Consider the following 25,751-nt stretch of genomic DNA (forward strand, 5'->3'; position numbering starts at 1 on the left):
CAGCTTCAGGTTGAGCCGTTGTTCAGCATCTTAGCTGTAGAGGGCAGTGTCACTGGCCCTCATATTTGGGATCCGAACCGGGGCCCTCTGGTGTCCCAAGCCAGTTCTTAACCAATGTGCCATTCGGCCGGCCCTGATGCCCCTTCCTTTAAATTATTGAAGACAATAATCTTTCACATTTTCTTGAATCAGAAAGTGTTATTGACACTTTGCAAATATATCATTTTTGGCTGGAGCCTCTAGAATTCATTTATTCATTAAATTAAAATTTTTTATTGCAACCTATATATGTGATAATAGAAAGAAATACAAGGCCCTCATTACCAGGGAACTTGCATCCTAGAGAAATTTGAAGCCAATCTCTGAGATACAGAGAAGATTGAAAAAATACAGAGTTTGGGGGAAAGATCGTATTTACTATTCATCTTTGATCTGTTTCGTTTGAGGTATATTTAAAACATCCTAGTGGAGATTTTGAATATCACCTTGTGTCTGGAATTCAGAGGAGAAGCATAAGCTACACATAAAAATTTGATTGACTGCCACAGAGATAGTTATTGAAACCAGGATGTGGATAAGAAGGCCTATGGAGATGCTTAGAGCATCCTTTCTCAACTGGGGTTTTATTACTTTTGGGGTTTTATTTTTGTTTTGTGGCATTTAGTTTCCTCTGTTAAGTTTGTGTTGGGACATCTGTTTGACATGGGTCAAAATTTTGAAAAAAATAGTCAAGATTCAAAACATCAAGGAGAGTTGGAGTGAACCTGCCAAAGAAACCTAGGAATCCTGAGTAGTCCTAAGGATCAATTTGAAGTTGGTGCTCATGAGTTTATGATATTAACCTGCTTGGTTAGTTCTGCTTGGCAACTGTCTGTAGTAGTGCATTGTTGCTCAGGTAAAACAGACAAAGCAGATATATGGTAGAATACATCCAAAGCTGAGATTCTGCCAAAAGAAATGTAATAAAAGGAGGGGTAAGTGAATTTCAAGTTTTGGCAAATAAAAAATGATATGTAATGTAAGATGCATAAAAAAATAGTGTGTGAGATGAACATAGATTTTTATAAATTATATCTTTTTTTATGTGTATAAATAAGAACAATTGTGACCTTAGGTATAACTGCTTTAAGTATAGTCTTAAACATGCTAATTTTTATGAGGATATTTTCTGAAGATCTCTGGAAAGGATAAGCAGATCAAAGACCTACTAAGCTCCAGATACCATGTTAAGCACTTATTAAATAAGATGTTATAAGTATCTCAACAATATAAGTAATTATTAATCCCCATTTTATTTATAAAGAAACAGTTGCAAGGTCATTGATTATTTACCTTATGTTACATAGGAAGTAAGAAGGAAAACAGATTTGTCTCCAAACCCTTTGCTCTTTCCACATTACCTTCCTCCCTTTTAAAGAGATCTTACATCAGAAGGGAATTATGTTAGTCATAGTCAACTAGGTTGGCATATATTAATACAGAGCATGTTAGACCTTCTGAGTAACTTTATAATCATTAAAGACATTCTTTTGTCCAAGAACCAGTAGATTTTTTTTGAGAGATTGTTTTTCTTTCTTGTGTAGCTTGTGTATCAGTCCATCATGCATCTTTGGATCAGTTTAACACTTTCAGTTCTTTCAAATTAAATTGCTTTAGGGTGAATTAATAGGGAATATTTTTTTTGTTTTTTAAAAAAAAAAGACTACATATTTAGGAACATCTCTACCTGTTTCACAGCTAGCTGGTTATTTTTATCAAGCACTTCTGGTAAGTGCTAAGTGAATTATGCACTCTTAATCCCTTACCTTTTATATTAAAAAGAAAACACTGAAGTTTCAGACATAAATTGATATAATACTGAGTAATTTGATGGTAGTGCTTTTCTTCAGATTCAGTATTGCCTCATTACAAATCATTAATTTTTGATTCATGGGGAAAGTATTTTCGAGATAGATATATAAAAGTATTCTTTTCGATACATATGCATATATATATCTACACCTGTATTTTACTAATAAAGTATATTAAGAAAAAGACATTTGAAGACTCAAACTTCCAAAGTTGAAGGAACAACTTATTTATTCGATTAGGTACTATAAAACAAATCAGGTCAACAAAACACGGAAGTAGATGTCCGTAGAAACAGATGTCCTGATGACAACTAACTTATTTCCTTCCACAAGTTATTTGTGTCTTACCTTTTGTAATGGCTGTATAACCTGGAAACCATATGCCATCCGATTTCAAACTGGCAAAAAAAAGCATTTTTGAGATGTTTTATTTCAGTGTGCAATGTTAGAATTTTAGAAATTCTTATTAGAATTTCTTACAAGTCAAAATAAAAGACTAAAAGACTTAATTTAAAGAGTACAGTTTTATTTTTATACATACACTAAGCCTGTTAATTGTATGTGACTTATCAGAATAACATGCAAAGTAATACAGAGGTGCAGAGGTAAGTAGTCTGCTGTCTTGTCTGAAACATAGCTTATCAATTTCCAATATGATGTGGTTGTTTATATAGTAAAATTATTTTAAAAACTGGCATGTTTAGCTATTTTATCAACCTTTGTAGATTTGTTTTGTTAAAACATATTAACATCTTTCTCTGTCAGTTTATTTTTACCACGTGCACATTACTTAGATGTATAAAAATTATCGGTCTTTTATATATTTTTCAAAAAATATTTCTTATTTAATTGGATGAACCTTAATTACAACTTCTAGCATTGCATTCAAGAAGACTGCATCTCACCTTGTTGACATGCATTTTTATGTTTTTGTTATCATCCCCAAATTGGCTTCATGTTTAAATTAATATTCTTTATAGTATTACTAAAAATGGTCCACCAGTACATTATCCAAATTAATTGATAAAATACTTGGATTTGACTGTTACATGTCCATATATTTTTTAATTTAATAAAATATCTTTTTCTTTGTAGGCACTTTGCTTAATGGCGTTACCATTTATTCCTGCATCAAACCTTTTTTTTCCAGTTGGATTTGTTGTTGCTGAGCGAGTATTATATGTTCCTAGCATGGGATTCTGTATTTTGGTAGCCCATGGATGGCAGAAAATATCAAATAAAAGGTGAATTTAGATATTAATTCATTTAATGCTTACTAACTAGAGTATCAAATATGATACATTTAAGTATTTTAAATGTTTATGTAGTTCAATTTTATAAGTCAAACTTTTATACTTTCTGTTTTTCATCTTGATAGTCTCCTCATTTTTCTGTAATTCAAGTTAGGAAAGCTCCATAGCACCTACCACATTTTATGTTCTTCATATTTATGTAATTTTATTTTACAGCCCAAGACATAACATGCTTTGAGTCAGACCCAAATGCAAAGAAGGATATGTAAAATGTATATAGTAAGCAGTCTGTAATTTCTTGCTGTTATTACTATCTTCATCATAACCATTGTGTTCTAATTTCCTTAAACTAACACTTAGGAACAGAATAGTCACACTTATGTGTACAAGAAATGGTCACTGCCTCTTCTTACTCACTTCCAGTCACCCTTCAACCCACAGATTTCTGACTTCTCTCTGTGTCATTTACTAGCACAGATAATAAACTGCCTCCTAGGAGCTAAATCTAGTCAATGCTTTTATTTAAAATTGATTTCCCTGGCATCTGTAAAAAGTCTTGATTCTCTTTCACATCTGTTCATTTCTGCTCTAAATATTCCCTGATTCTTCTTGCTACTCACTAAATTTTTCTTTTTTTTTCTGAGTTTTACTCATAGTCATTTTCCCCACATTGCCTATTCTCCCTGAATGATCTTATCTGTGTCTAGAATTTTCACTATCTACCAAAACTTTTCTCTCAGCTTCTACCCATATCTCCATTTATAATCACTACCAGTATTTGAGTGCCTACCAGACCCTTTAGATTTGTTTTCTCATTCAATCTTGACACTCCTTAACTCTATTTTGCAGATTTTTAAATTGAAATTCACATAGGTTACCTGAATTTTATAAGAATACACAGCTACTGAATGGCCGAGTCTTAATTCATATATGCATCTACATCCAATGGCCATGTTCTTTCTGATTTGTTTACTATTATCCTGGTTAAGTGGAATTATCAAAATGAAAGAAATTGTGAACAGTGTTGCCAGGATAAAAACACAGACTCAGAGAACATTAGTACTAAATGAGATCACAGGGATTATTAAAGTATAACCATCTTTTTTTGTCCATCTTTTTTTTGTTTTTGTTTTTGTTTGTTGTTTTTTTTTTTTTTTAAAGATTTTTTTTATTGGGGAATTGGGGGGATGGGAACAGTGCTGGGGAACTGGGGGAAGGGGAACAGACAAGTTGCTGTCATTTTGTTCTTCAGTCTAGTTGTGGAGGACGTTGCTTCACTGGCCCAAGTTGGCACCATCATTGCGCTCTTCCTGGGTGAGGCACATCAGTCGCTGGCTTCTGGACGGCCGCTCACTGCGGCTGCTGGCCACTCATGCTGGCTGCTGGCTACACACGGTAGCCCATGGCAACCCACTGCCACAGGGGCTGCAGCCTACGCCATCGCCGGTGACTCACAGCAGGCCAGCTCCCGGTTGAGCTGTTGTTCAGCATCTTAGCTGTGGAGGGCAGTGTCACTGGCCCTCATATGTGGGATCCGAACCAGGGCCCTCTGGCGTCCCAAGCCAGTTCTTAACCATCGCACCACTCGGCCGGCCCTAACCATCTTTTTATAGATGAGGAATTGAGTACCAAATAATTAGCCTAAAGTATATAAGTAATTTGTAACTATTTTATAAAGAGTTAACGTTTACTGTGCTTTTTAATAATTCTTGCTTTAAAATGTAAAATTTTAAGTGTCATGATAATCTGTGATATGTAATTGTAAGCAGAAATGTTTTTAAATGTAGTCAGTGATAAGATTCACTTCATAAACATAAGTAAGAATACTCAAGTTGTAGGTAATGGTACAAAGGATTCTAAATGTAAAAAGGCACTATTAAAAGCTGGTTTTATCAATTTTTTCTTATCAACTCTAATAACAAAGGAACTTTTGAAATAGAGGCAAATATTGGAATATTTAATGAAATTGCAGACTGAAGTGAAAGGTAGTATTCATAATATTTAATTTTTTGGTGGTATTCTCTCTGAAATGGATGATTATTAGAACAATCCCTGTGTTTAGAATAAATTCAAACATGACATTTGGGGATATTTAATATATTTCTTAACTTCACTTCTGAAAGGTAAAATGCTTTTGGTGATATAGACAATTTGTTTTTTTGTTGTTTTTTTTCTCAGTGTATTAAAAAAGTTATCCTGGGTTTGTCTGTCTATGGTGATATTCACTCATGCCTTAAAAACACTCCACAGAAATTGGGATTGGGAGTCCGAATATACGTTGTTTATGTCAGCTTTGAAGGTAAAGTATTATCCAGAATAACAGGAAAGTACATCATCAATTTCTTTTTATAGCCATGCCTAAGATGTTTTAACTTTCCTTTTAATTAGACATGTAACTATCAATATTAAGTACTTCACCAAAAGAAGAATAAAAATAATTTTTCTTTATGTAATATATACCATAATCAGTGCTCTGACTAGTACTTACCTGTATGTCCACAGCATATATGAATAATTCCCTAATTGCTATACAGTTGTTAGAAGCTCAAATGATAAAATGTTTAAATAAGAATACTATTTTTTATTGGTTCTTAAGGTACACATTTTTTAACCTTTTAACAGTGCTGAAATTAGAATAAGTCCTACAGTGAAAGGCATCTTATAACTGATTAGTGACCCTTTTTTCTATCTTAATGGTATGTAAAATAGTGGTGAGTCTTAATAATTGATGGCACCTTAGATTCAATGAAATAAAATACATGGAAAAAATGACACCCTACTATGTGGAAGATAACCAACCAATGGTTATAATACTATAGGAAAGATAGGAACTGGAAGAAAGGAGAGATCCAGCATTTCTATGGAATGGACAGCATAAATAGGAATAAGTTCTTTTTAAAAATCATAAAATTTGTTTTCTAGTTACAAGCAAAGATTTTTTTTTTCAGGTGTTCCCTTAACTAATACCTCTCTTCAGATCTCTAAATCTTAACTTCCTTTTGACTATTTCTCTACTCTCCATTGCCTAGCTTAACTGGATCACTGCCTCACGGCAGTGGTCTGTGTGACTTCTTAATTTGATATCCACTTCAGATCAGGTGACTGTCCTCTTGTACCACTCAGTAACTCCATTGTCTCCCCTAGCTCCAAAGTCTGCGAACAAATGAGCCTTCATTCCCATTCTTATAAACCACACTCCTGAAATACTGATGGAGCCCCATAATTTTCAGGATTGTTGCTTGTCCTGACTCCCAGGACAATACTTAGAACCACAGCCCCAGGCCCTGCAGCTAGTTCCTTGGCTAGGTGCCATCCTCTACCATCAGGAGCACCATGCCCATCTGTGAACTCCGAAAGCACAGATCAACACACAACTTTAATCCCAGGATTCTCATTACCATAATAGACTACATAATTAACTTTATTGGAGCCTGAAAATAAGTAATTAGTGCAATGTTTATATATATTTTCATGTTCAAATACCTTTTTTCCCCAAAAGAATGTAAGTAGCAGAGCAGGAGTTTTCAAACAGCACTATGCTTTGATCAAATAAAATTTTTTGTAAAATTGTAGTATATAAAATAGATGAAATCAGACTGCTTTGGTTTTAGTGTGTTTGTGTTAAAAGGAAGGAGAGAGTAAATTTGGTGGAGAAGTGTTCGTTGGCTCCTTTCTCATCTCCAGGGATATCTCCGTAGAACATTCCATTCCAGTCGCATACCACACAAACATGTATGTTAATTGGAGTCATTTTTTTTTTTTTCTGGGAGAAAATCCAAAGTTTTTTTTTTTCTGTTTATTGAGATGCAATTGACATAAACTTTGTAATAGTTTAAGGTAGATAACATGATTTGATATTTGTTTTTATTATTAAATGATTACCACAATAAGTTAACATCAATCACCTCACATAGTTACAATTTTTTTCCTTGTGATGAGAACTTTTATGATCTCTATTCCCAATTTTGAAATATACAATACAGTCCTGTTAACCGTAGTCGCCATGCTGCACATTCCATCCCCAGGACTTGTGTACCTTGTAACTGGAAGTTTGTACTTTTTGACCAACTTTACCTATTCATGGACATCTCCGTGGAACACTTATTCCTAATAGAATATCAAACAAATATCTGTGTTAATTGGAGTTGTATTTTTAAAACTGTAACTGATTTATACCTGTACTTGTATATTTAAGGTAAATAAAAACAATGCCAAATTATGGAATAATGTGGGTCATGCTCTGGAAAATGAAAAGAACTTTGAGAGAGCTTTGAAATACTTCTTACAGGCTACCCATGTTCAGCCAGGTAAGCATTATTAATTAGTAAAATTATTTGAAAAAATGTTCTTTTTAAAAACATGATTATATTTAAGAAAAATAAGGTAGAGCTTATTTTCAAGCTTTATTTTGAGTGATTTGAATACTACCAGTGTTCCATGCTGGCTTATTTTGAATTTGATTAGATGCTAAAAACTACTTATATAAGATATTTAGGGAATTTTTTTAAACGTAGCAGAGTTGTTGAGTGGCACTGATGAGCAATTCTGGTGGAGTGATAGATGCAAGAGCCTGATGCAAGAGAGTTTGGACAGTGGGGGAAGAATGATTGGAGGCAATTGGTAATGAAAACTTTTTTAAAGGGTATTGATAAATGGTGGCGGTGCTGGGTATGGGATCACAAAAGGGTAGTATGGTGGTAGTGGTATTTTGTTTTTCGTTTTAAGATTGGAGAAACAGCATGTGTGCAGCTAATCTGTTGAAGCTGGGAAAGTAGTAATTCCAGATGTGGGGACTAAATACTGGATCCCTGTCCTTGGATAGATGAGAAGAGATAAATAGGTTCTGGTGCACAGGTTGAGGACTCCATTTAGTCGTAGAACCGATAGTTATCCTGTGGTAACAGGAAAGACACAGTATATGGACATGAAAATGGGCAGGTGAATAAATGACATGGAGAAAGCTTCTGGGTTTTGCCCTCTGTTTGCTTGTGTTTTCTCAGTGAAGTAGAAAGCAAAGTCGTCACAAACCTTAACAAGGTCACTTGGAGACCTTGTTAAGGGGTCTGTTCTGATACATAGAGGTTTAGAGTAGGACCTGAGGTTCTACATTTCTAGTAAGTTCCCATGACGCTTAGCCCACGGATCCCACTTTAGTAGACAAAGATGTAGGAAAGTATACAGACATGGAAAATGGTATAATTGCCAAGCAGCTCTAATACCCTACTTGAGGTTAGGAGTACTTAATTTAAAATTAAACCAGTTGATGTGGTTATGTTTTTCTCCTACGACTTTATAGCTGTAGTGGTACAGGCATGGATCATTCAATAAAACAGGATTAGGATTTTGTCGGATGTGTGTTACTAAACAAGAAAGGGATAAAGGAGTGGTTGTAAAACGGAACACAGAATCTAAGCTGGTTAAGGAGGCTTGTGAGAGAGGATAAGGGATGAAGAAAAGGTGACAGGATCAGTGGTTTATAGATCTGAAAAATGGTTGGTGTTTGAGTAGAGTCTAGAGTGTAAATTTGAATAGGAATGCTGTTGGCATTTCAAGTGTGCAGAATTGTATTTTAGGACATGTGCCAAACGTGACCCCCACCCACCAAAGCCATCATTACTTTCCATTCAGAATAATGACCAAAATTATTACCACACACACTTTTCTAAATATCCTTGGAGGAGTGGGGAGTAGCAGACACTGTTCCCTATTTTTCTATTAGATGTGACTATATCCATTAAAGTAACGATTTTAAGGAAGATGGAGGTAAAAATCTTTAGAAGAAAAGACATCAAGACCATGTATTAGAAGATCCATCTATGTAGATTTTAACATCACTAAGAATTTTGGAAACTTTAATGTTGGAGAAAATGACAAGGATCTGGGAGTTATGACTCAGAGATCTCGTGACTGCCACAAGGCGGGATAGTGAATATAGAGTTTAATGACCTGAAATTCAGAGAAAAGTGATTGTTAAGATGGAAGGAGGAGGGAGGATCCCACAGCGGCAAGAATCCTGGAGGACACCTAGCCTTCCTTCAGGCCCAGAGCTAACACGGGAGGAAAGGACACCATCATCACTTGGAGGCGCTACAGTGTGACCCATGTTCCGGAGGCAAAGCCAAATTTCAGTTACAGAAAGGTGAAGAGAATGTTCTAGAAATAGAAATGATGGTCTGGCTTCCCAGGTTTTATCTCCTTTGGCTCTTCCTGTAATTTAGTTTCTCTAGAAATATAGGGTATGTGTCTTGGGTTTCCTCACCTCTTTGCCTCTGTTCATGTTCTTTGAGCCTAGAATGTCCCCCTCCCCCCTTCCTTCCCGGGAACCCACCTTCCACCATATCCTCTCCATTTCACACAGCTCAGCTTACCCGGCTTCTTTTCTAAAAAACCCTCCACCTTTCCAGTTAGAAACAAGTATTTCTCGTCTTTAAAACTTCTTACAACTTCTTGTGTATCTTCCCTTTGATATATGCAATTTTCTATTTAGTACTATGTCCTATTTATTTATTTAAAAACATTTATTTATTTAAACTGAGGCGCTCCCTCGGGGCAACATGAGCATCTTACTCATCTTTGCATTCCCTGCATCATCCAGCATGGTTTTACCCACAGTCTGCACTCACTGGTACTTTTAATTCATTACTTTCTAAAGCCTTAGATTCCTTCTAGGAGTTTTTGGGTAAGCAGAGTTATCTTTGATGTCAGACACACAGGGACTTTGAGACTTAGAAGACATTATTTAAGCCTCTTCAGCCTTATCGTTCTCATTTCTAAATTGGGACAGCATTGTTTTAAAGACTAAATTAAATGGTGTGGGTGAGTGTATATGTATGTGCATGTTTAATTGTATCAAGTGAATAGTGTACATATCACAGGATGTTGTCAGGTATAGGCACTTAGTTTTAAATTTACATATTTTTCCCTATATTGTCAGTCGTCACTTTTTGCTGTTTTTGAGATACTTGCTGAACTGTCTCCTTTAGTATGACTTCCCTACCTTACTCTCAAAATTGCAGTTTGTAATCAGCCATAGACTAGGACAACAGGTAGACCAGTTTATTACAATTTATTATAAAATAGTACATAAACTTAGAAACGTTGAATTTGGCATTCAGAGTCATCTTGGATTATTCTTTGTTTTTTAGCTGTGTTCTTCATAGATAGATTTGACAGATGAATGACACATAGGGAGGGAAATCAGGAGTCCTTTTTCGTCCCTGTCAGAGACTCAGATGAAGATAGATTTATGAGTCTGAATACAGGGAATGGTCAGGATTAGAGATAAAAATTTGGAGTAAGAAGCAGAGAGATGCTATTTAAACTCCTGAAACAGTATAGCATCACATAGAGTAGGGATTAGCAACATTTTAAAGTTAACTTAAAAAAAATAAAAAAGAGTTCAGTCTAAAAGCTTTCCTTGAATAGCCAGAATTAAGAATATAAACTACAGTCTTCTTTAACCAGGTAACATGCATATCATGTTAGATGAACAACTGATTGCAGTATTTTTTGTTTTGATGATGTTTATAAAAAACCCTAATTCACAAAGATAAAATTTTGCAATTGGAATTACAGCCCATAAATACTTTTGCAAGAAAAGAGTAGATTTTTCTCAAGGAACACCAGACTTTCCAAGTTTTGTTTTTGCCCTAAAGTCAGTAATTTCATTTTTAATCCAAGTCCAAATCTTTGAAACTGTTTATATCAGAAAAGAATCATGAGCCTGTTTTTCAGCTTGGATGCCAGTGAGATGGAAATGACTTTTAGAGAGTTTTTAGGAGTTTCCAGGTGTTTATAAATTATTCTTTTAAATTAATTGATAGATAATGTTTTGTGTAAGAAATACTGGAAAACAACATAGATGCCTAAGCCATCAATGTGGGGATACTCAACTTCACTGTTGGTGGCTGAAGAATTATTAGGCAGAGTTAGTTGCCTGATAACTTGCCAGTCCTCGTTTACATGGAATTAAATACAGACGGCTAGATTCAAGCTGCTGTTGGTCTGGATGGTGCACTCAGAATAGCAGGATTGTTCTTTGAAATTTGTTGCTGCTTAGTCATTTAAATGTCATTGGTTTTTACATCTTGCCTGCTTTTCTTACTTTTTTTTTTTTTCCAAATTTAAATTTACCTTAGCAGTAATGCTGTTTCTTCCTGTGGAATCCTAAAATTTTGTAACTTTAAAACAAATTGCTTAAAAATTATGACTTTCATTTTATTGCCTATATTGTGTGCATTGCTTTTGATGCTAACGGCTATCTAATTGCTGTCTTTGTTCCTTGAAAAAGTTGGGCTGCCTTACTCTAGTGTCTGAAGTCTTCATTGATGACAATATCCTTGCCATAATTCTGAGATTTTTATTCCAGTGGGTAGTAATTTTCCTCATCTTTCATCCAAATAGATAACCTCTTCTGTAAGATTGGTTGGGATTGATTTCAGAAACATTTTAAATACTCAACTGACATAATCATACTTTTATTTAAACTTTAATTTTGGGGGGGGTGGAGGGGCGTTATATGTCCTTCGTTTTTCCTAAGTAACTTTCTGATCTTTATAGTAAATGGTATAAATTTATCTAATGTTAAAAAAAAATTGAGCTGTATAAGAGCAAAGAGTATACCTACTCTATTTTTATATGCACTTGTTAATGCAATGAATTTCAGCCTTGGCTCTACATAAAATTGCCTTTTAAACTTTTTAAAAACATTTTTGTAATCCGATCCCGGAAGATTCTGCTTTGGTAGAGGTGGTTGGGCTAAGGTATCTTAATTTTAAAAAGCTACATAGGTATTCTGATTTGCAACCTAAACATTTTTAGTTAGGATAAACATTTTTTTTTTTTTTTTGCTTGACCCCTCCTGAGACCTCATGACTTTCAGCAATACATCTAAAAACAGAAATCAACCTCCTTCCCCACCCAACCTTGTCTCCTGGTTCTCTAAGCAACTGTGTAGTGCATCTGACAGTTTTTGTGCAGTGCACACAGTTGCCAGCCTGAAACCTAATGTAGCAAGATCTTAGGACTGTTACTCTCCTCCTAGGGGAATGCCTAAGATCTATATGCTTGGCCCCCATGTGTCCTGGGAGCTGCAGGCAGACAACTATTCCACAATCGCAAAATCATCGGTGTCGCAGGCAAGTAGTAATCACAATTTGAAATCTTGTCATGTCTGTGAGAGATTCATGTTGCCTAAAATTTGTCTCATTTAAGATCTTCTCCCTTCTTTCTATCTTTATTCCAAATCTTTGAAACATTTACTGGGAAATTTATCTTAAACCCTTGTGTCTTTCTTATTTAAATTGCACATTTTTCTACCCCTGAATAAATTTGCTGAGGATTCAGTTTTCCATATCAAAATGAGACAAAAGTTCCGGAAGTTTGGATATTAACACATTTTTTAAAGTTTAAAATAAATTATACAGGAATTTATCATCATTTAAGAGAAATGGGCTACTGCATATTAAGTAATATTATAGAATCCTGATATTCCATTATGTTTGCATTCCAACCACATTCACAAAAATTTGAAAAAACAAAATCACAAAGTTTTTTCATATCTCTTTGCCCCTGTCGCACCATGGGTGTGAATTTGTTACAACACTTGAAATAATTCTAGGAGTTTTGATGATTCTTTTTTTTCTTTCTTTCTTTCTTTTTTACTTATAGATCTTTTTCACTTTTAGAGTTGGGCCATACTTTTTGAATGAGTTCCACAGCTATGAGGTTAAGAAAATGGAAGGAAACTTTAGATAGTCAAGTATAGTGAAGAAAAATGATGTAAATTTCTTTATTCCCTCTATTTCTTCCCTCTCATGCCTTAACCTTTCAAAGGTACATTCAGATAGCTTTTTCATGTTATATATGTATTTTTTGTCTTCATAGTACTTTACTTAATAATTGGCTAGTGTTGCGTTCATTGATCCTAAGTTATAGCAAGTTGTGTTAGAAGAACTTTATAAGGAGGAAGCAGGACCTGTTACCTAGTGTTGCTAGAAACATGTCTTCTTAGTAGTTTACATTGAATCCTATTGAGTATTTTTGCCAACAAATAATTTCTTTAAAATTTTAGATGATATTGGTGCCCACATGAATGTAGGAAGAACTTACAAAAATTTAAATAGAACCAAAGAAGCTGAAGAATCTTACATGATGGCTAAGTCGCTTATGCCTCAAGTAAGTTCTCATCATTTATCCCTATTGTGTCATGTCTACTAGATATCCACATTGAATAGAATTATCTAGATGGAAAAATCCATATCTTTTCTTTAATTTATTGATATAACAGTAAGGCATCTAATGAACCATCTATTAGTACAAGTTTTATAAAGGATTACATTTACTTTTCTAGCTTAATTAAAGTTTTTTATAGTACGTTTATAAAAACTAAATCCATAAAGTTAGGAATTTTAAATATTCTTGGTTACAAGTTATCACTGACTTAAATGACTTTAAATGAAGAGAATGTTATTTATGTACATTAAGCACTAAGTTCAACATTATTCCTACCAAAAAAACAAATGAATAAAACAATGTAGATACATCTCTGTTGCTATGTTATGTCCGCTGTTGTTATGATACAAGTACAAGATCCTTTGGCTATCACAATACGGTGTCAATGTTGGGAAAGCTGACCCTGCCCTTAAGCAGTTATGCATCATCAGAAAAGATAAGTTTACCCTGGGCTACAGTTTTCTCAAGTGTATATGTTAACACTATACTAATAAGAGTAGTGATATTAAAATGATTGGATAGTTTGATAAATGTTTTAGAAACAAAGTTGAACCACTTGATACCTTAAGAATTATTTCAGTCCTAAGATTCTAATGTTAAATTGTGTTCAACATAGATTTTTATCAGATGCAATTTATCATGTGCATTGAAAATTTGGGTCCATCTACATTATAACTTTTACTTAACCTGAATGACAGTTAATAAGAGAATCTTATTTCCTAACTCTATCAACAAGTGAGGTTTTACAATAGCATAACTCTGAAATAAAATTAACTACCCTGTTGTCACAACCAGGAGATATTTTTCTGACAACATGAAAGTTGATATGTTGTAACAAATACACTAGATTGAGAGAAAAGAGTCCTGAGTTCTATCCCTGGGCTGATGTAAAACATACTAAGAGACCTTAGCCTCGAAAAGTTCTTATTTATATGACTTTATAAAATGATACATGTAAATAAAAAGCTAATCATATTCTGTTGAATTGGCATGAATGAAAAAATATATCCTTCAGTGTCACAAAATGTTATTTGATTTACATTTTGTGAATACTATAGATGCTTTCACATTTTTATGGTTTATTTTACTATAGCAGTAAAACTATTATACTAGTATTATGTTTTCCCCTATATGTTAAATAAGTTACTTGCCCTACTTGACTTTTATTTGGTAATGAAATATCAAATTATGGCAATGCCTTTTCTTCTGAACAGGTTATTCCTGGTAAAAAATACGCAGCCAGAATTGCTCCCAACCACCTAAATGTTTATATCAATCTGGCCAACCTGATCCGAGCAAATGAGTCCCGACTGGAAGAAGCAGACCATCTGTATCGACAGGCAATAAGCATGAGGCCCGACTTCAAGCAGGCTTATATTAGCAGGTACCGTAGTTCACTGGAAGCCATCATCATAGAAAATCAAAGCTACATCTGTATGTACATTTTGACTATTCTGACAAAATTGGCTTTTTTTTCTCAATAATCTTAGTTTGACAACCAAGAACATAGAAGAAACATAGCCTGTTTTAGACTAACAGTCAAATTTAATTAATTTGATTTGAAATTGACTAGGGAGTCCATAACTTATAATAGCAAACTTTAAGTTTTATGTGAAAGATTAGAAGAATCTCCTTCTTAGCCTCATATGCTTCTCATCACCAAATTCGTTTTATTTAAAACTCCTGAAGCTTACATTTTATAGTAAGTACAACTATCCAAATCTCAGGAGCTTCCTTAAATAAAACTGAGAATTTACTGGTTATTGATGCCTTTATCACAAAAAAGCTTTTTACAATAGTTGTCAGTAAAAAAAAAAAAAAAAATTGGGGGGTTGGGGGAGGTCGTTCGAGTGGCTCAGTTGGTTAAGAATTAGCTTAAGAGTGCAAGCTCTGAGCAACAGAGCCGCCGGTTCGATTCCCACATGGTCCAGTGATGCTGCGCCCGAGCTGAGCTGCCAACAGGTGGCAGGATGGCTCAGCTGGTGAGAGCACATGCTCCTAACAACAAGACTGCCTGTTCGATGGTGGGCTACGCCTGCCTACTACTAAGACTGAACTCCGCACCTTAAGCTGAGCTGACACCTGGATGGCTCAGGGGATACAGCATGTGCTCTTAACAAGGCTGCTGGTTCGAATCCAGCATGGGATGGTGGCCATGTCCACCCACAACTAAGACTGAACTCAGCACCTTGAGCTGAGCTGCCACCCAGATAGCTCAGTGGATAGAGCGTGCACTCTTATCAACAAAGCAGCTGGGTTCGACTCCTGCATGGGATGGTGGCTACGCTCACCCACAACTAAGATTGTAACACAGCACCTTGAGCTTAGAGGCCACGAGCTACCGCTGGGCAGCCAGATGGCGACTGGAGCCCTCCACAACTAAGATTGAAGAACAACTTGGCTGGTCCCCCTCCCCAATTCCCCAACACTGTTCCCCTCCCCCCAATTCCCCAGTTTAAAAAAAAAAAATTGGGGAATCACATGTTAAAACTTAATACATTTTCCCATGTAAGTGTTAACAGTTTCTATTCTACTTGATAAAAACAGTATGTTAAACTTGGTTTTGTGTCCCAGCCCAGAAACCTAGTCATAATTTATAACATTGTTTTTATGGGGAAAATGCATTTAGAATTTAATAACTTTCTGATCTCTTAATAAGTTTTGGAGGCTATCTTTGTTAGCCTTATCCAGTGCTTTACTTTTTGAAATTTGCTAGGTTTAGTGGAGTTGCATCCATAATTAAAACCTGTCATGTGTTAATCCATAAGGAATTACGCAACAGCCTCTGCATACCATTTTGGACAAATACCCATCTTTAGGAGTTGCCTAATCAAGAGTATTAGTGGTTGTTCATTTGATTTCATTCCTATGCTGATACTTTAGGAAAAAGAATAGTATCATATAAAAGTAACTCGCATATCACTACTTCAATTGATTTACACATATGTACTTATTCAAAATGACTCTTTAAGCTTTCTAACCGAAAATATAAGTATTAGAAAAATTTGTAAAATAGTTTTCAAATTGTGATCCTCAGTTCCAGATGTGTTTCTCAAAGGTGTCTGCAGGTGGCAGTAGCACCCCTTCCACTCTTCCTGATCAGCTTTTTGAATTCTTTTTTCTTTTTTCAATAAATGGTCATTTTAAAAGAAGAGAAAAAATTAACATAATAATGGGTAAAAACATTCACATGTTCTGCTATTTGTATAGTAAGACTTCTAGCATAGATTGAAATACTGAAATTTCCCTATCACTGCTGTATTTATTTTTCATCTTCAAATGCTCTTTGGTCTCCTGACAAATTGATCTCCCACTCTGGTTACTGTCATTTTTCTGATGTACTCTATCTAGTCTCACTCCTTTTAAGATATATTCTATATTCAAAAAATATGTTTTCTCTATTTCCCTTTCTTGGTTACCTCCCCACATCTTACTGTCTAAAACCAGGCTTGCTTTTTTCTTCTTTAATAATATTTGAAAACATATCAAGCCAAATTTGCCAGACTCATGAGCTTAGGCATGAGGACAATTTCAGATAGTTATTTTTGGTTTTGTTTTTCTATTAAAATTGGGGTAACACTAGTTAATAACATTATATAATTTTCAGGTATACAAGATTAATTCGGCTTCTGTGTACTCTTGTGTGGCCCCCACCCAAAGTCTAGTTTCCTTTCCTTATCATATATTTGATCCCCTTTACCCACTTCACCCTCCCCATCCCTTCTTACCCCTTCTGGCAACCACCATTCTGTTGTCTGTATCTATGAGTTTGTTTTTGTTTTGTTAGTTTTTTCCTTTTTGTTTTATATTCTACATAGGAGTGAAACTACTTTTTTTGTCCTTTTCCATCTGACTTATTTCACTTAGCATGACCTCAAGATCCATCTATGTTGTCACAAATGGCAATATTTCATTTTTATGGCTGAAAAGTATCCCATTTTATATATTTATTATGTGTATAGATGTGTATATATAATATATATCACACCTTCTTTATTTAATCACCCATCAGTGGACACTTAGGTTGTTTCCATGTCTTGGCTGTTGTAAACGATGCTGCAGTGAACATAGGGGTACATATATCTTTATGAATAAGCGAATAAGTGTTTTCATAATTTCAGGTAAATACCCAGAAGAGGGATTGCTGGATCATATGGTAATTCTATTGTTAATTTTTTGAGAAACCTCCATATTGCTTTCCATAGTGGTTACACTAATTTACATTCCTACAAATCGTGTATGAGGGTTCCCTTTTCTCCACATCCTCTCCAACACTTACTTCTTGTTTTTTTTATAAAATAGCCAGTCTAACTGGTATGAGGTGGCATCATTTGGGGTTTTGATGTGCCTTTCCCTAATAGCTAGTGAAATTGAACAGCTTTTCATACGTCTGTTGGCCATCTGCATATCTTGCTTGGAGAAATGTCTGCAATTTTTAATTGGATTGTTTTTTGTTGTTGAGTTGTGTGAGTTCTCTAAGTATTTTGGATATTAGCCCCTTCTCAGAAGTATTGTTTGTAAATGTCTTCTCCCATTTGGTAGGTTGCCTCTTTCTTTTTGCTGATGGTCTTTTTCAGTGCAGAAGCTTTTTGGTTTGATGTCGTTCTATTCATTTATATTTGCTTTTGCTTTTCTTGCTTTTAGGGTCAAGTTCAAAAAAACCCCTCTGAGACCAAGGTCTTTAAGTTTTAGTGCCTGTTTTCTTCTATTTGTTTTATTGTTTCAGGTCTTACATTCAAACTAATCCATTTTGAGTCAGTTTTTGTGTATGGTGTCAGATAGCAGACTAGTTTTATTCATTTGCCTGTGGTTGTCCAGTTTTCCTAACGCCATTTATTGAAGAGACTGTCTCTTCTCCATTGTTCATTCTTAGCTCCTTTGGCAAAAATTAGTTGTCCATATATGTGTGGGTTTATTTCTGGGCTCTTAATTTTATTTCATTGGTCTTTTGTCTATGTTTCTGCCAGTACCGTACTGTTGTGATTACTGTAGCTTTGTAGTATAGTTTTAAGACAGGGAGTGTACTTCCAGTTTTGTTCTTTTTCTCAGGATTTCTTGGCCAGATGGCTATTTTTGAAAGAAAAATTTAAGAGCCTAATTTAAGAGGAAAAAGAAAACTGTGGCTATGTGGAAAAGTTTAAAACTTGTGAAAAATAGTATCTGCAAACTGACATGGTTGTAAGTAAAGCTTGTGCTTGGTTTTTCCACAGAGGAGAATTGCTTTTAAAAATGAATAAGCCTCTCAAAGCAAAAGAAGCATATCTTAAAGCACTGGAGTTGGACAGAAATAATGCAGATCTTTGGTACAATTTGGCGATTGTTCACATTGAACTTAAAGAACCAAATGAAGCCCTAATAAACTTTAATCGTGCTTTAGAACTAAATCCAAAGCATAAGCTAGCATTATTCAATTCTGCTATATTAATGCAAGAATCAGGTATGTTTTCTCAAAATATTTCTATATTTAAACACATTGTAGTTTGAAATATAATAAAACCTTAACAAATTATATTACCCATAACATTTTGTAGATGGATAGTTTATATCAAAACTGTATAAATTATTTATAGGAATATTTAACATACTTAAACTAAACTTCTCAAGTAGCATTCACTGACGTATATGATGATGCTAATTGTTATTTCTTCTTGTATATGTTAAGACTGATTTTTTCAGGCAGTCTATTAAGCAATACCTTATTTACCTATTCTGTCATTTTATACATGGAAATATAATCTCTTATATATAAATAATACTGTTTAATATGAACTTACAAAAATTTTAGCAATTATTTCTAGGGATCCAAAAGCATCTGTTTTAGAAAAAATATTATTCTGTTTTTATCTTGATTTATAAGACCATTTGGTGTCATTTTATATCACTTTACTATTTTCTGAGATATTGTAATTTCCTATATTTTCTATAATTTATCAAAACTAAATTACTAATTACAATAAATCAGAATCTTTGATATATAGACATTTTAGTGCTAAGAAGGCAGTATATAGATTTATAATCTTAATTTTTATTGTTGGAAAGTCTGTATTTACATTTTATAGTTAGTTCTTAGATACTTTTTTGAAACTTTTGCAAAGAAATGAACGAATCATAAGATCATATTATTTTAGAGGTAAAGAGGACCATTGAGTTTACTTTTGCCAGTCTTCTTCTATTTAGTAGATTAGAGAGTGAGTACTAAATATTGGGTCGTCGGAAAAGTCATGACACATTTTTGCAACGAAAAACGTAGAAAAATACGTCATGACTTTTCCGACAACCCAATAGATCTAACAACTACCCCAACTTCGTATTTTCAGCTTAGTAACTAATGCAAGATAACTTAAGCCTACTGACTTATTTTTTTTAATTCATCGTATTGTCAAATAAAAGAATAGAGGGAAGTCTTTATGCCTAATATTTTTTAAAAAATATAAATTTAGAGAAGAGCTAATATTTTTGTAAAGTTAGCTGTCCTTAGTAATCATAAAAGATCCCCATTATCCAACCCTAGATTGTACCTTAAGGTTTGTAGTTATAGAGCTTGAATGTTTTGTATTTATTTGCAGTAGAAATTATTTTAAATATTTGTTTATTAAAGCCTAATTTATATTTATACTTATAAGCTTTATATTTAATGGTATACTTTTACCTTTGAAACGTCCTAAAGAATTTAGGACATACAAAAAAATCTTACTTAGTAAGACTGAAACATTTTGTTTATCCAATGTTAACGTCTGCTAAACATTTTTACATATATCTCATGTATTTCTTAGAAAACTCAATAAGTTAACCCAAAGAAATTAAATAACTTGTTCAATGTATAAAGTCACAATGTTAACAGAGTCAAGATTGAGTATATATGTCGTTTGTTGTTTTTTTAATTCTCTGTTCTTCCTCTGCTATTCCCAGTTAGCTTCTAAACTGTCAGGAGGTAGTTTGCCCCTTTGGCTTTTTGAAGCACTCTTAACTGTTTTAAAGTTTAGGAACTGAGCTATCATTTCAGTGTTTCAAACACACTATTTCTTCTGAAGACTTTGTGGTTTTCACAAATCAACATTGCTGTTGATTTAGGTACAATTAGTTGTTTTGATGCTGCCTTTTTGTAATCTAACTAGGTGGAATATGAAAGTGGCTTTTTTCCTCAGATTTAATTTATTCGCTAACAATATAAATTTTTTTCTTTAAAAAAATTATTCGTAGGTGAGGTTAAAGTCAGACCTGAAGCTAGAAAACGACTTCTAAGCTATGTAAATGAAGAGCCACAAGACGCTAATGGTTATTTCAACCTGGGAATGCTGGCCATGGATGACAAAAAGGACAGCGAAGCAGAGATGTGGATGAAGAAGGCCATAAAATTACAAGCTGACTTCAGAAGTGCTTTGTTTAATCTGGCTCTGCTGTATTCCCAGACTGCAAAGGAATTAATGGCTTTGCCAGTTTTGGAAGAGTTACTCAGATACTATCCTGATCATATTAAGGGTCTCATTTTAAAGGGAGACATTCTGATGAATCAAAAGAAAGATATACTTGGAGCAAAAAAATGTTTTGAAAAGATTTTGGAGATGGACCCAAGCAACGTGCAAGGGAAACACAATCTTTGTGTTGTTTATTTTGAAGAGAAGGATTTATTCAAAGCTGAAAGATGCCTGGTTGAAACATTGAGATTAGCACCACATGAAGAGTATATTCAGCGCCATTTGAATATAGTCAGGGATAAAATTTCTTCATCTAGTTTAATAGAACATCCAATATTCCCAGCTGCTAAGACTTCAGGTGGAAAAGGAGAAAAAAATCCAAGTGAAAATGTAAAAGAGGGCAGAAGCGAACCCAGACCCACACAGATAATAAAAACAAGTGATAATAAAAGTCAGTCTAAATCCAACAAACAGTTAGGAAAAAATACAGACAAAGAGATCCCCCACAAAACAACGAAAGAAATCAAAGAAATTGAGAAGAAAAGAGTTGCTGCTTTAAAAAGACTAGAAGAGATTGAGCGTATTTTAAATGGTGAATAGCGAGCGTTACTCTTTATCTTGCTACCGTGGTTTCAAAGAACTTCAGCCTGTATCATGTGACTTCTTATACTGGGAGCTTTGAAAAATAGCAAGGATTCATAAGTCTGTCATGAGCTGCCTCTACATAGGATCAAAATAAGATTTTTATTACAGCTCTATCTTACCCCAGGGTATGTATTATATAAGATACGGCTGTAGTTTTCTAAGTTTTGGTGAATGCAGCAGAAATATTAAATTATAGATGGGAAATTTATATGTTTTATTATAGAAGGAAGAGTCTTCTGGCAGAATAATCTTGACTACTCTCAAAAATAGTCCGAGGCCTGAATGATAATCCCTTGGGGGTAAATCCTACATTTGCTGTTTTATTCTGTGAATTCCCATTTATTAGTTGACTTCATTTTTCCTTTACCTGTTGGAATCTGGCTGTGGATTGAAAACATGTATTGAACACATTCTTTTTTCTTCAGTGACCTTCTGTTTAATCGATGGACTTTGTGCTACAAAAGAATACTGGCTTCATGTTGTATTCTTTTGCTGAGTTTTAGAAGGAATGCCAGATGAACATTTTAAAATAAGTCATGTGACATATGAATTTAAAAATGTATTTTCACAGGTGTGGGCTTGTCCTTCACTCTCAAATGCAGTTTTTAATGAGGTAAAGTTTTAAATGTATATACATACAACACATTTCTAATGGTGCTCATATATACTGTATTTTCATTTTTTTACATACTGAGAATTCCATAGCATGAATCACATAATCATGAATTGTCTTGACTTACACTCCCCAAACTATTCATGTTTCTTAGGGTCATAGTCATATTGAGAAGTCTCAATAGCAGTAAATATTTAAATTTTTGAGTTAAAACAGTAAGTTTATCTTTCATCTTAGTGTTCTTTTTCTAGTGTTATTTGAATTTTAATTTTGTTTCCAAAAACACACCTTAATCATTCTTTAGATACATTAAGCAACTAAATTGAGCTCTGTTTAACTGAAGGCAAACAAAGTGACAAAGTTTATTTTTAAACACTAAGTTCTTGATATTTTGTTATGGTGTATATTTTTATTAAATATTTATTTTGACTACTGAGCTTTCATAAAAATTTTAAAGCTGTTTTAATTTTATCAAGTATGGAAAACAAATTGCTGTTGCATTTTCCTATATGTGTATATATTACAGTTTAAGCAAAATTCCATCATTCTTGGGCTGCTGTCCAACTACAAAGATAATTAGCATAATATAGGATTAATAAATTGGTCTGTTGGTTTTAGTATATATAAACCTGAAAACTGTTAGGCTGAAGAATAGATACTAATCAAATTTATTAATTTAAATTAACTTTTTTTCTTGACTTAAAATGCATTTCAAATGCATTTCATGATGATAAAGTTTGTTTTGATTTAAAATGTTAAAGCTATCCTGGGATAGTAACAAATATCTAATTATGCAGTATTTCAGTGTTTTTTTTTTAGGTAACTAATTTCTAATTATGTATTACATATTCCTGTAACATTTTTAAAGAAATATTTTATAAATAGGTCACAGGAAACATGGGCTCCATTAAGGCCCACTCTGGCTAGGTTCCCTGAGGCACTCGCATAGATTTTGTTTGTTTGTTTGTTTTTTATTTTTATTTTTTAGGCAATTTAAAGTAAGCACTGACACTAGTGGTAGTTAATTCTTGATGTAGGAGACTCTGTTAATCATTAAAGCAATACCTAATTTCACTTATAAAATTATGGCTTTGTGACTCCAGATATAAGGTGGAAAATACCTCACATACTATGACTTGAAAAATGAAATCTATGGCATTCTTGTTCTTTTCGCATATCTTGAGAAAAAATTTCTGAGTGTGATCTCTTCTGTTATAGTAGCAAGTGAATATAGTTAAGAAAAGTAGAAGGAAATCTTCCTTCATGACAGCAGACCATGAAAAAAGCTTTGAGTAATATTTTAATAAAGTTATATAACTGTTCAAAAGATGAAAGATATATTAATGTTATCCAATGATTTTTATAGAAAAAAGAATTTCCTCCTAATTTATACTGAGGACAGTGCCTACCATGTAGGAAGTGCTCATATATTTGAATTTTAAATTATTTATTTAAATCTGTCCTGAGTCATTAATAATTTTTCCAAATCAATGTTTGTCAACCCTCACTTTATATTAGAATCATCTGGAGGGTTCTTAATATGGACCCCACCCCACAACAGTTAAATATGAATTTTTTTTAGGGGGGAGCCATTTTTAAGTTTTTCTAAAAGTTCTGAGTGATCCTAATGTGTGGTCAGGGTTATAACAATCACTGATCTAAATTAATTCAAGAAAACCTTCGTGTCTCTTCTGAATTAACTTTTTAAATGAGTAATATAACCGAATTAAGTTTTGATGTTTCAAGTTCCATTAAGGAATATGCTCTTCTGATAACTAGTACAGTAAGTCCTCACGTATAACATTGTCAATAGGTTCTTGGAAACTGTGACTTTAAGTGAAACGACGTATAATGAAACCAATAAGCTAGGTGATATAAAAAGAATTAGTTCTTAGAGCATATTTCTGGTTACTAAAACATCACCAAACTGCTAAAGACCTAAAACACTTTCATTAGTAAACATTGAAATAAATGTGAACTATGCTTACATTTAAGAAAAATTAATAAAAACAAGTAAGATGATTTTCCAGCATATCATTTTTAGTTCAGGGTGGAGGGGGCTTGAAGCCGCTCCTGGCAGCTTAGGGCACAGACAGGCACCCACCCTGGACAGGATCTCCTTCCATGGCAGGCACACTCACACCCACGCTCAGACGGGGACAGTTTAGACACACCAGTTATCCTCATGCGCATCCTTGGGATGTGGGAGAAAACCGAGCACCTGGGGAAAACCCAAGCATACATGGAGAGAATGGACAAACCACACACAGCAGCCCCAGCTGGGAGTCGATTTTTTTTTCTCATCAATGTTATGTTAGAAAAGACATTGAACGAAATGTTTCTTGAGGACCTGCTGTATTCCATCCTAAGTTTCATCAGGCTTACTTATGTGTAAGATGATTATTTCTCTTTAAACTCATAATAGAAATTTTATTCAAGCTGTTCACGTGAAAAAGGTAATAGCTTTTTTTTGGGGGGGGGCAACTGCCTTTTTGGGAAAATGGAGGGTAGGGACATTTTAGTTCAATACACTCACTTGTGGTGCAGAGTTGCGAGCATCTGTAAGTTTGGAAAAGAAAGTTTCTAGGTTTGTGGGCTAGTGACAATGTAGTTTTAGTTCTCACTGTTTGACAAAAGAAAGAGTACTCCTTTAAAGTTCTAGGAAAGCTTTGACAATCCCAACAGGCAGTTATGTTACTTCTTCATGGCTTCTCAGAAGGAAAAATTAAGTTTTTCTTATATTGCTTTGTATGTGTTTCTTTATGAACATTCAGAAATGGGAACTTTAGCTTATAATTAATTTTATGAGGTTGATGACTTGGAGGATAAAATGTGTTTGCAATTTTTGTTTACTTTTATGTAAATATTTGGTATGTGAATTACACAATTTTATTAAAACCTCATGGCTTTCATTACATCTAATTCGAGCTCAACTTCATGTTACAGAATGCTTCTTTAAAGATGCTTCACTGAAAAATCTGAAAATATAGATTTTTATGTCAATTTATACTTCAGAAGTCCATATATTTGTCATTTATTTTTTTAAAAATCTAACTATCTGCATGACTAATTAGTATTTAAAATGAATCCACCAAAATATCTGGTCCCTTTGTCCAAAATTTTATCGGCTAGAAGCTGTCAGCCATCTATGTTAAAGGTTCATAAGAAAGTCATTTCAAATTATATGCATTTTATATTACTGTGGTGTCTGTGTGTACCATATTTCTAAATATTCACTATTAAATTGATACTTTTTAAAGCCTTAACTTGAACTGTCTTTTAGTGTTAAAATGACAAAGACAATAGTGTATCAAGAGATTTCTGCCCCCACAAAGGAAGAGCTGGCAGATAGTTTTATTAGCAATCATCTAAGAAAAGTATGTGTTAAAGTAGTTCCTAACAGTGATACATTTTCAACCCTGAATGACAAAAACTAAAGAAAATGACATGGTTACGTCAAATGTTATACACAATTGGAAGTCAGTGTAGTAAAATAATTAGGAATTTAAGCTATGGATCTGCCTGGATTCAAATCTTGGTACCATGTTTGCTAGTATAACTTAAGGGAAGTTGTTTAAACTTTATGACCTCAGTTTCCTCATCTGCATGTTGGGGAAATACTTAAAGTCATAAAGATAAATATGTCTCCTAATGCAGGGGTCGGCAAACTGTAACTCGCAAGGTAAATGCGGCTCTTTGGTTCCATCTCAAAAGTTTGCCGACCCCTGGAAGAGCCAATCCT

General features: G+C 33.9%; 1 protein-coding gene across 1 annotated transcript in view; it reads left to right on the plus strand.

Moving 5' to 3' along the window:
• The window catches only part of TMTC3 (transmembrane O-mannosyltransferase targeting cadherins 3), a 41,443-nt gene extending 16,168 nt beyond the window's left edge, over window positions 1-25,275 (plus strand). Inside the window, exons 7-13 of the mRNA XM_019632038.1 lie at window positions 2,946-3,094; window positions 5,282-5,402; window positions 7,299-7,410; window positions 13,176-13,279; window positions 14,551-14,720; window positions 18,547-18,773; window positions 20,537-25,275. Coding sequence (XP_019487583.1) covers window positions 2,946-3,094; window positions 5,282-5,402; window positions 7,299-7,410; window positions 13,176-13,279; window positions 14,551-14,720; window positions 18,547-18,773; window positions 20,537-21,351 — 1,698 coding nt within the window. The 3' untranslated portion in view covers window positions 21,352-25,275. The remainder of the gene's footprint in view (window positions 1-2,945; window positions 3,095-5,281; window positions 5,403-7,298; window positions 7,411-13,175; window positions 13,280-14,550; window positions 14,721-18,546; window positions 18,774-20,536) is intronic.
• Window positions 25,276-25,751: the final 476 nt, after the last annotated feature.

This window comes from Hipposideros armiger, unplaced genomic scaffold (genome assembly GCF_001890085.2).
Source record: "Hipposideros armiger isolate ML-2016 unplaced genomic scaffold, ASM189008v1 scaffold_1070, whole genome shotgun sequence".
In the NCBI taxonomy this organism is placed as follows: Eukaryota; Metazoa; Chordata; class Mammalia; order Chiroptera; family Hipposideridae; genus Hipposideros; species Hipposideros armiger.